At 45.5% G+C, this 12,109-nt stretch overlaps 1 protein-coding gene and 1 long non-coding RNA gene across 2 annotated transcripts in view; one reads left to right on the top strand and one right to left on the bottom strand.

Annotated features, from left to right (window-relative positions):
- LOC309532749 overlaps positions 1–12,109 on the top strand; it is a 232,571-nt gene that overhangs the window by 19,576 nt on the left and 200,886 nt on the right. The gene's annotated exons all lie outside the window — the stretch shown is intronic.
- The window catches only part of SEMA3A (semaphorin 3A), a 204,662-nt gene that overhangs the window by 55,293 nt on the left and 137,260 nt on the right, over positions 1–12,109 (bottom strand). The window contains exon 6 of the mRNA XM_082223102.1: positions 9,797–9,916. Coding sequence (XP_082079228.1) covers positions 9,797–9,916 — 120 coding nt within the window. The remainder of the gene's footprint in view (positions 1–9,796; positions 9,917–12,109) is intronic.

Here is a 12,109-nt window from a genome sequence, read left to right as displayed (position 1 = left end):
TGTAACTGCAAATTTGTTGTCTTCCTTTAATGCAAAAGGCAGACATCTGTAATTGAGAACAGCATTCAGTTCATGTTTATTCAGAAGCAAATCCCATTGACTTCTACTTGAGGGTGTGCTCCTTGTGCTGTGCATTTACATATGGAAATGCTCACCCCCAAAGCACTGTCGTGGTTCCTATATGCATTGTTATGCATGACTTTCATATGCATATTTCTCATCCAACTGATTGGGCCTGCTGTCTTCTACCTGGCTCAACCCAAAGGGTTTTGCTGATGGATGGCACCTGCCAAGTCCTGAGCGATCAGACCCGATGATCAGCTCCTTGTCTGGTCTTCTGAAGCCCCTTGCAAAGCGTTCTCTAAGACCTGACTACCCACTGACTGTTGAATCTTGTGGAGCACCTTGGTAGGTGCTCTGCAGACTGTGTGTTTGCCCACATGGTCTGGTTTCAAACAGCAGGCAAAAAAATTTCACCTGACACCACTGTGGTGTCAGGTGACTGACATGTGGGTGACCCTACCCACCTGTCAAACTTGGCCTGAGGTTGGGCTGGAGTCAGTTGCAATCTGGCCAGCAGGTGAACTTGCCCATCTCTGCCCTATAGCGTTCTTTTCAGTTTGTTATTCAGCACTTTGCAATGTACATGTGGATCAACTTAATATCTGTTTACAAAGCTCCCTTAATGAAATAAGTGGCAAGATTTAGAGGAATAATAGATTGCCACAGGGTAGGAAATATTTTTAAGCTGAGCACACTCTGTCCTGAGAATAACTATTCCACGACGGAGCGTCCTTTCTTATAGGTGAGTGATTGATGAAGGATAGGATAAGCCAGTGGTCTATGTCTATACACATAGACATAAGTACAGAAACACACACATACACACACAATTTAATTTGTCTAGATTTCTTGGTAACGGGTGAAGAACTGAATTCAAAAATATATTCACTCTTTTTTTTATGCGAGTCATGGAAAATATTGGAGGTGAAGTGGGGTGAAGGTGCACAAAATTAAAAAATTGCCACTCTGGTCCAGTAAAGGATACTTGCAATGAAATCACTTACAATGAAATCCTATTGAAACAGTTTAATTAAAATGGTTGAAGATTTAAATCCCAACCGCAGGTTACTTTATATCGGCATTTCTTGTAAGGTAGAATCCAAAATGGGTTTGGAGGCTCATCTTTGGGTAAAAGGTGTGAGGAAGCTAAAACAGTTTCAATAAGACAAACAAAATATTCATGTGGGGAGGATCAATTTCCATAACTTTTGTAAACAGAGAATATGATGAATATCTTGAAGTGTTTACTTGAAGAAATCACCCACCATCAGCTATGGAAGTATGTTTAAAACATATTTATTCTGGTGTGGTATTTTTAATAATGTGCAAGTATGAATCATAAAACCCCCATAGGTGCAAACCACATGAAAGTTTTATTGTGAAAAAGAATTCAAAGTTTGCATCCTGGGAATGTTATCTCCTGTTTCCTGTCTATTGTTGCCAGGTGGTGACCTCCTTTTTGCCACATGAATCATCCTGATGTTTTTGGAGGAACTGAATTTATTGACAAATAAGCTTTGTCAGCTCGTTGCTACTCACAAATAGCAGCTTTACACCACACTGGGCAAAATTCAACAGGAAGCTGACCTGTGTAATGAATGGGAAGGATGAAAAAACACAGTAGGTCTTCACTGTGTAGCCTTTGCAGTTATATCTGGGTATTTTGAGTGTTTCTGAAAAGTAGGGCCATGGCAGGTGCCGGTAATTTTCAAAAAAAAGGCAAGCTCTGGTGTTTCTGGTAATTAAACAGAACTTGTCTTCTTTTTGTTTCCATTTTCTCAATACTTTTTCTCTCTTTCTGTCCACCCATAATTTTCAGACTGAACATATACACACAAATATCATTTTAAAGGTTGACTAATGAGATGCCACTTAAATAACTTTACACAACCCCATACCAATTCCAGTAAAATAAATGCTCGGCCTAATATTGAAGTATACCTACACATTTTAAAAGGTAAAACCACCCCATCACAGGAGCAAGCTTCTTGGCAGCTACTACAGAATTAATTACCTGTCAAATTATTTTAGTATTTGTATTAAAACACAGATACAAATTTGAGCAATCGGGGACTACGCTGTTTTTAATTAAAATTACCTGATTGTGCCCATAGGCTTCAGACAGACTGTGGTTGCAATTTTATGCGCACTTGAAAGTTCTGCTATCAGACAGACATACTTCTGAGTGAGCAGGAAAGGGATTAGGCAATTAAACTAATTTTGAAATCCTTAAATTTGGATTGAATGTGTGCATTTCCTTTCTGCCTCTCTCGTATTTCCCTTTGGGACAATTTTTACTGCTCGATTAGAAGACATACCCCATTGCAGAGCCTCACACTCATCCATGTCTCTGCTGCTCCAAGAGTCAATTAGCATTAACCAGCTTCATGCAGATGAACATATCTAATCCATCTCTCCCCCACTCCACCCCACCTTTATGGCTCATGCGCTCCAGCCACATCACACTTAACCTTTGCCATGGTGTCTCCAAAGAAGAATTTGTTTCACTCCATTCATGTCCTACCCTGTTTGGCAAACCACACTCCGGTGTCGCCCTGGGCCTTTGTATGGAACACACTAATCTGATTGTTCTTCCACTCTACAAACTCTGGGTCAACAATCAGGCTCTTGCCAGAAACTAATTAATTTGCAAACAGTCCCTGTTTTCACAGAGGGGGAGCTATTGAGAGCGATGTCAGCCGAGGCGATCGCGCTGCGGTGACATGCATTGTTTTCTGTGCAATGCTCCTCACTCATTTCAACCACACACATGAACTCCAATTATGCAGTCAACAGTAAATCTCTTAATGCCCACCAGACTCTGACCATGGTGGCCAGAAAAGAGGAAATTCATATTGACGAGGTCAATGCTAATTAAACTAATTGTCACAGAAGAAGGAGGGGAGGGGGAGGGAGTCAAGTCAGACATTCAAGATCCAGTGACGTCGTCGTCCGTGGTGCTTCTTCTCCAACTGAAGTCAACATAGTTAAGATTCACTTCTCTGTTTATGTCTTCAGACTACTTCCCTGGGTTCAGGAATAAACCACAACTGAGCACAAGCGTCTGACTCAAAGATACTGGGGGAACCGTTTCCCATTGGCAACTTTGGCTCTTTTTGGACTGCCTAGCAGAGCTAGCCCAGAAACTGACACAGCTATTAAACATGCAGGAGCCCAGTGGCTGTAACTTCAGATGACTTAGTCAAGGTAGCAGAGGGCTCTCGTAATGTCCTCAGGGATCAACGGATCCAGAAATGGAAGCATTCCATAGACATCCATCAAAGGAAGTTACTGAAAAATATTGCTAGAAAGTGCTGTACGACTGAGGATCAAGGCCATGTTTCCCATCCCGAAGGCTGTGAAATTATGAGGGCATTCCCTCTCTTTCTCACTCACTGAATACTCACTCAACTTCTATAGTACTCAGCAGCTTAAGGACAATGTCTCTGGAGAACTTGGCATGGTTATTTTCCCACTTAGTTTTTTTTTTTTTTTAAAGCCGCAGAGAGTATGGTATAAACATCAAGAAGCTTTACAAAACTGAATAAAAAGCAAGGACATGATGAAAAAATCCCATAACATTTCTCTCTCTCTCTTTTAAAAAACCTCAGCTCTGCATAAAGGGAATACAACCATTTATTTCCTCGCAGAGAGAAGTGGAGGGAGTTGGACAAAAACATCTATCTGTCTGCCCCTAATATTGAAATTTGCTGAGCTTAAGATTTTTACAGTGAAAGCTGTCTGTCTAAAAATTAAGAACCTTTTTGTCAAAAAAAGGAAAAACTGCAAAAAATAAAATAAAAAATGTGTGTGTGTGTGTTAAGGATGAGGGAGGAATATGTTCAATCTGCAGTTTGATGCAAACATACCAGATATGTCTTCCCCGAAGGAATATATGAAATGAGACACAGTTCTCCTTCAAAACTAATCCAAATGGAGATGCAGTTCTTCAGCCAAAGAATGCATTCAAAAATGTGCACATTAAGGAAAAGCACATACAAAAAAAGTGTACATTAGTAAAAAATAATGTGCAAAATGCATTTTATTATAGGAAAATTGCTTGCAATAACTGTGTTAAAATTAGCAAGAGTAGAAGTGTACATGAAAATGCATATGAATTTTCATAGGTTGTTGTTTTTAAAAAACAACCTCATGCATAGGCAGATATGGGGCATTTATTATTATTATTTACCACTGGATAAAACAGAGGAACCAAACTTGAGAGATTCTTCCCTCCCTAGTGTGCATGTGGATGGGAGGGGGGAAGAGAGGTCTCTCAGTTCCCTAAAATAGCCGGAAAGGACTTTAATGGGGGGTGGGAGGATCTCCTCAGCCCCCACAGCACCTTCAGCCTGCAGAAAGAGAGGCCTAACAGACAGCTGATTTCCCCCACGAACACAGAACTTGCCCTAGAAAGTGCTGTACAACGAACTGGGTTTCCAGGGCAGACAAATCGACCTGGAAAGGGTCCCCTGAGTTTGAAAACTATTACTCTAAAGGCACCACGTGCAAGGAGTATAACCCAATAGCCTCCCTTTGGTAAGTCAGAGGAGATACACACATTTGAATTCCATAAAAGCTTCCGGCTTCTAAAGGCTTTGATATCTAGAGGGGTTGCAAGAAGCTCTGGGTAGGTAATCTTAGCCCCTCTCTGTCCTCAGGCCGTTTCCATTTCCTGATCCTCTCAGATGCATCCTTAGTGCTAACTTGGGAAAAATCAGTTCTCACATTCAGCGCTGAGAGACTGGTGAGCGCAATTCAAAAGGAGAGAGGGGAGTGTCACAGTTTCGGCACTGAGCCATGGGGACAGTGGACAATGACTGCGCTCTCTCACTGCATAAATCCTCCTGACTCAGCTGTCAGTGTGTGGATCTACAGCACAAAAGCAGCTTTTACTTGCATGACTGAGCTAGGGCAGGTTATCCTTGGGATCAATCAGCTGGGGAGAGTAAAGATAGTATTCCAGAAGATTCTTTGGTTATAGGTCCACAGAAAGCCAAAAGAATCATAATAATAAAAATCTCCCTTTTCACCCGTTGACATACTCTGAAGTCCAGCTATCTTGACTAAAATTAGAGTGAAAGTAAAACCAAGGAATAACCGTTTCCAATGTATTTCTCACAAATGGCACACACACCGTTCTCAAGATGCTAACATCGAGCAGCGCCATATGTTTGGCAGAGGTTCATAGTTGTTATTTATATTGCGTTAGCGCCTACAGGGCTCCCAATCAGTGAGTCATTATGTCTGGCACAGGGTGCCCGTTGAATTAAAAGGCATTCCTGCCCCCCTTCCCTCATTGCTGCTTCTGCCTTAGTTTACAGTACAAGTCCAAAGCCATTGTGGAATTTCCTTGTGACAGTGGGCAGCAATTGGTTCTCAAAGGCAGAGCTTTTGTGATTCCGACTTCTGCAGCTGGAAAAGTGTGAATTGAGAAAAGATGGAAGTGGGAACCCAAGAAGACTCCAGTCTGGGGCTTTGTGTGGGGCTGCGTATTGCTATTGAAAATAAAAAGGCATTTCCTCTCTGACAGCATGGTCCGGATCGGTGCAACGAGGAGCAGGAGGAAGAGCAGGCACAGTTTGCACAGTGGGATGGAGCTGAAGGAACAGCCATGTAGGAAGGGGGGGGCGGAGGGGGCGGGCTGCCCCAGGTGCCACTCTGGGAGGGGTGACAAGATGGCACCTGCCTCCCCCCAGCTGTAGAGTGACCGAGGGCACCTGCAGTCCGTATGGGCGTTGCTCGTGTTGCGTCCGTACAGGCACCTGTATGGGCTGCCTCTTGCAAGGCGACCATAAGGCCATCGCGTGTGAGCGGCAGCCCGTATGGTCGCCACACGTGTACAGTCCATACAGAATAATAATAATAATAATAATAATAATAATAATAATAATAATAATAATATATTTATTGTCATTGCCCCCTTCGGGGACAACGAAATTACTTGACTGCTCCATAAAAACACTAATTAAACAATACAGTATAATACAGCAAGGGAGATTAGATGACTTTCAAAGTCCGGGCTTCCCATTCAGGGCCGAGATCACTCTGGAGAAGAAGCTGTTCTTAAGACGGCTCGTTCTTGTCTTCATCGTCCTGTATCTCCGTCCCGACGGCAAGAGCTCGAAGAGACAGTGACCAGGATGCGATGGATCTTTTACTATGTCCAGTGCCTTCCTATGGCACCTTGTGGCATAAATCTGCTCTAAGGTGGAGAGTGGGCAGCCAACAATGCTCTCTGCTGCCTTAACAACCCTGCACAACCCCATCCTGTCCTGGGTAGTACAGCTTCCGTACCACACACTCATGCAGCAGTCTGTACAGTCGCCGTGCAAGCGGCAGCCCATATGGCCGTCCCGTGCGAGCGGCAGCCTGAATGGACTGCGCTTGTGCGGCATTCTATACAGAGTGTGCATGCATGGGATTCCGCACAAGCGCAGTCCATACGGCTGCGCTGCCCCGGGTGCCAGAGAGGGTTCTTTCACCACTGAGCAAGGGCATCACTATGGAAGGCAAGGGACAAGGCGGTGACAAAATCTGAACTTTGTGGGCTCCACTGATGTGTCTGCACAGTCCCAATTCCACTACTGCCTTTTGCCTCTTCACCTCCCCCTCCCAAGTGATGTCTCTGCAAAGAGGCTCTTGTGGTTCGAGGACCCGACCCCCGCGATGCAAAATGAATACACAAGGACACATGATATAAGGTTAATGGGCATGGAAAGGCCACAACTTTATTGATTACAGCAGTGAAAAGGTATTGGCTTAGGCATTGGATCTCTAAAACAGGGGGGGTTATTCACCAGTAGGTGGAGCCTGTTGATGCTCATCCAACTATAGGCTCCCCCCTGATGTCACCGAGGGTCGTGCTATGGCCTCCTGCCAAGCAGGCATCGGACAGAACACACGACCGCCAGATTCCTTTAACGGAATACCCAAAAATTGAAGGCACAGGTGATGGCCACACCTAGCCCTTCGACACACCACAACACATTATTCCAATGCCTAACCTACCCACCAATACCACAAAAGTTGTGACGATTGCTACGAGGTAGGCGAAAAAACCAAAAAGCCTAATGCCAAATGGAAAAACTCCTACCAGGCCCCCTAGACAACCAGGGCGACCAACCTAGGGTCCATAGCAAGGCCAATGACCTAAGCCCTAACTCTAAGGGAGTGGAGGGTGGGTGACTCGCGGCGACGACGGTGAAGAATGAGGCCGGGGAGAGGCTGGCAAAGCAGCAAAAAGGCTGCTGAACACGCCCCCCTCCGAGGCACCTGGTTGGATGCCTCCAGGGGGGCGTGGGCGCCAGCCAGGTGAGGTGGAGGCAGGGGGCTATGCCCCCTGCTAGGGGCGGTGCTCAGGCGCCCACCCACAACCACTCCCCTCCCTTCAGGGAGGAGAGTCTATATGGCAGGTCTGCCCCAAGAGGTGAGCCACAGCCACGGAAGAGGCTCTCAAAGGCCAGGCATTCAAGGCCACACTAGGGTCACCAGGATACTGTAAGGCCACTGGAACATAGTGGTGGTGGATAATATCAGGCCAGCTCCCCCTCCCAAAAAATGCTGCCCTCCAGTCTCTGTCTGGGACTCATCTAATACAACAGCCCTCTCTGGCTAGCTCTATGCCCCTCCCCAATTTATTCCATCAGGTTCAACTCATTGTCTTCTGCATTTGGCCCACCAGAGGAGGCTGCAGTAGGCAGATCACATACCATACTTTCCCATCTATAAGACGCCCCCATGTATAAGATGCCCCCTATTTTGGGGGGCTCAAATTTTAAAAAATGGGGGGAGATGGCACAGAATTGTTGAGCTTCTTGGGGGGAGAATTAACCAGAGTTGTTGAGGTTTTTCTTTGGGGGGGTACCCACAGTTGTTGAGTGACTTTTTTGTGGGGGGATGCTGAACCAAATATCACTCACCCAACTGGCCAATGCTAACAATTGCAAGCGACGCAAACCAAATTGGCAGAACAGCAGCCAATCCAAAGCAACCATTTACACATCCACAAATGAACCCATCCAATTGACAAAGCAGCGACCAATCCAAAGCAGCCCTTGCGGCAGACACCATTCACCCACCCAATCGCTAGATCCTGCTCACAGATGCAACCAATTGCCAGTCCCGTCCCCCCCCCTGCACTACCCATGTATAAGACAACCCTCCCATTTTTTACTTTATTTTGGAGTAAAAAACCCTTGTCTAATACACGGAAAAGTACGGTAAGTTTCAACTATCATCTCAGCCGACGCTCAGCCTCAATCCACAGGTAACTGCACTGCACTCAGCTAATCCTGCTAAATGAGCTATTCTAAGGCTGGAAACGGATGCATCCTTAAATGTTAGCAGATCCAATTGGACTGGCTCAGGAAAAAAATGATCTACTTTTTTTCTGTTTGGTGTGTCTATGTAAACAATCAACATAATTTCTGAGATCATCCAAGGAGAGCTTTATAATAATAATTTATTATTTATTTATTATTATTATTTATACCCCGCCCATCTGGCTGGGCCGCCCCAGCCACTCTGGGCGGCTTCCATAAAAACCAAAAATACAATAAAATATCACACGTTAAAAACTTCCCTGAACTTAAGATGTCTCCTGAATGTCAGGTAGTTGTTTATCGCTTTGACATCTGCTGGAAGGGCGTTCCACAGGGCGGGCGCCACTACCGAGAAGGCCCTCTGCCTGGTCCCCTGTAGCTGTGCTTCTCGCAATGAGGGAACCGCCAGAAGGCCCTCGGCGCTGGACCTCAGCGTCCGGGCAGAATGATGGGGGTGGAGACGCTCCTTCAGGTATACAGGACTGAGGCCGTTTAGGGCTTTAAAGGTCAGCACCAACACTTTGAATTGTGCTCGGAAACGTACTGGGAGCCAATGCAGGTCTTTCAAGCTTTAGAGTTGAAACAGATTATACTGAAACAGGAAAGGTCTTTTCAAAATCAGAGAATGGGGACTTGATACCAACAGCTTGCTCAATAATGCAATTCTCACTGGCCGTCCTTTTCTGTGTCTGTGGTGAAACTTCCCCCTGGGAAATTTGTTTGTCTTGCAGAAGCAGAGCTGCCTAAGGCCTTCCAGCACGGTTTAAAGGCAGGATAGTTAACTGGTGGCCTTTGAACCAGAACTAACCCCTAAAAAAGATTTTTATCTGATTCCCGGAGACTCAAAAATTTTAATCACAATATGATAAAAGAAAAGAAGTTACTCATGGCTTTGTTAATGAAGAACAGAAAAAAATGTCTCCCAGTTTTAAGCAGCAGAGACATTCTACAATTGCATGTTTTATCTCTCGTTTTGATATCTGTATGAAACATGTACATCTAAATATTGGCATGTGATCATATGCCTGAGCCCATGTGCTTCACAGCTGGGAAGACCTTAGTGCTAAATGTGCCAATTTTATTATGCAGTCTGACTCCACAGTGCATGGGGATGTCGGGGCAGGGAATTGGTTTGCAGAAGAAAACATACTTTTGGCTCTTAGTTCACAGAATATAGCAGCTCTCAATAATACAGAAGCTGCCCATCTCCATTTTAAGGCAAAATCCACACTCTACAAATAACAATGGAATTAAAATCAAAGCACACATAAAATCAAGCCCAATTAGTTTCATTCATTTGTGGCAATACCAATGTGGTGCTGAGCGACTGTGAATGAGTGTTGCACATTAAAATTAATTAGCCATCGTTTAAAACTATGGAAAGTGGATAAACGATATTCCTGACTTACCATTAAGCCACCGGGAGTCGTGCTGCTCTGTCCTGATTGGGTGATGGTGCCCCAGCGTACGGAAAATGGCAAAATCTCTGCCCATGAAATCTGCCGCTGTTCCGGAATAAAGCTCACCATCTGTAACATTGCATGAAATTGCACGGAATATCAGCCACTCAGTGAACCTATCGGAATTTATTACAAAGGAGCAAACAGAATGCCAATGCACAACACGCATGACGGTTGAAAGCTATTTGCACGGGCAAAGGTCTGGCATATACATTTCAGGACCTTCCATGTTTACCGCTTTCATTCCAGCTTTTTGCAGAAAAACTTGAGGAGGGAGTGTTGCCAATATATGCCTTGCTTACGATGCCTGGTTATTTAGAGGAGGTTATCTAGGTGGGCAACGTTATTTTCTGGTGAATCTCAGAGGTGTCCAAGTGATAAGCGCTGCCTGCCTTGAAGCCCAGAGACAGGAAATGTGTCAGCCTCAACAGAAGACTTCGCTCCTCACTTCCTGTTGAGCCTCAGTCCATCTCCCATCTCAAATCAGTGCACACGCTCCTTTGGACTTTCCTCTCCTCACTGAGAGTTTCTTTTGACATCGTACTTTTCTCTTCTTTGTCCCCCTCCTAAGCTGTGATTCCTGCACTGAGGGGTTGGATTAGATGACACTTTGGCTCCCCCCCCAACTCTTCAGTTCTATGATTCTAGTTTGTTTCATTTCTTTTACAATCAAAAAAGCCCCTCCTTTTTACCACAGTTCCTTGCTTCCTTTATCCATCTTTTAGAACATGCCCGTATGCCACACTTTACAATTTGGAAAAAATTATCCATGTCACAAAAAAGACACGCCAAGGACAGATGCTACTAAACATCAACCAATTTAGGATGTGTGGTTCAGAGCTCCCAAGCGCACAATTTACGCTCCACTCACTGAAATGTCATGGGCAACTCTGTGCACAGACGGCATTGGCTTTGTGCCCATGCCATCGCAGGATTAGGCTACAGTGATGATGGAAAATGTCTGTGGACTGTGACAGAAGCAGCTAGCTGTTGCAAATTCTGTTGAATAGGCCAACGGGCCAAGGTCAATGGGTGGTCTACAAGAGAGGGAGTGGAAAGAAAGTCAACAAGGCAGGAGCCAAAGCAAGGCACCACATTGCTCTAGCAAAACACAGAAGATCAGCCTGATACCTTCCCAGAACCAAGACTGAGGAAGTGAAGCAGAGTGTTGGAATGTAGTTGCATACCACAGATGAATACCTAGGCTCCCTTGCGCAAGGAGCTGTACTGGTGCCACACACCCACCCTGGCAAGGAGAGGTCTCCAAAGCCAGAAGAGACCATGAGTCAGGAACTCAGAAAGTTGGCTTTTTATCACCTCTCCCACTCGGCCAGTGACTCCCGTGGCCAATGGCGTTGGGTCTGTTCTGCTCTTCCTTTGTCAGTCTGCCTGCCCATCTGCCTGCCTCCCTATAGAATCATAGAGTTGGAAGAGACCACAAGGGCCATCGAGTCCAACCCCCTGCCAAGCAGGAAACACCATCAGAGCACTCCTGACATATGGTTGTCAAGCCTCTGCTTAAAGACCTCCAAAGTAGGAGACTCCACCACACTCCTTGGCAGCAAATTCCACTGTCTTACAGCTCTTACTGTCAGGAAGTTCTTCCTAATGTTTAGGTGGAATCTTCTTTCTTGTAGTTTGGATCCATTGCTCCGTGTCCGCTTCTCTGGAGCAGCAGAAAACAACCTTTCTCCCTCCTCTATGTGACATCCTTTTATATATTTGAACATGGCTATCATATCACCCCTTAACCTCCTCTTCTCCAGGCTAAACATGCCCAGCTCCCTTAGCCGTTCCTCATAAGGCATCGTTTCCAGGCCTTTGACCATTTTGGTTGCCCTCCTCTGGACACGTTCCAGTTTGTCAGTGTCCTTCTTGAATTGTGGTGCCCAGAACTGGACACAGTACTCTAGGTGAGGTCTGACCAGAGCAGAATACAGTGGTGTTATTACTTCCCTTGATCTAGATGCTATACTCCTATTGATGCAGCCCAGAATTTTGGGGGCCCCTGAGCCTGCTCCTTTGGTGGGGCCATTCTGGCCATCCCCTAGGTATGCCTCTGGTTGCCAGCAGTCACTTGGCTTGGGGGCTCAAGGGTTCTGGCTACAGACTTCTGCCCAGATGCTTCTGGGTACCTGCAGACCTCTTCAGCAAGTGGGCCTTGGCAACTGGCCTGCCAGAGTTTCAGGCCAGCCCTGTGGGCCCACAGCTGAACCTGTTTCTTCAGTCTACAGGGAACTGCAGTTGACACTGGAATGACCG

This window comes from Podarcis vaucheri (assembly GCF_965113315.1).
Source record: "Podarcis vaucheri genome assembly, chromosome: 5".
In the NCBI taxonomy this organism is placed as follows: domain Eukaryota; kingdom Metazoa; phylum Chordata; class Lepidosauria; order Squamata; family Lacertidae; genus Podarcis; species Podarcis vaucheri.
The sequence above is the reverse complement of the archived record's forward strand: the minus strand, read 5'-3'. Positions and strand labels throughout refer to the sequence as shown.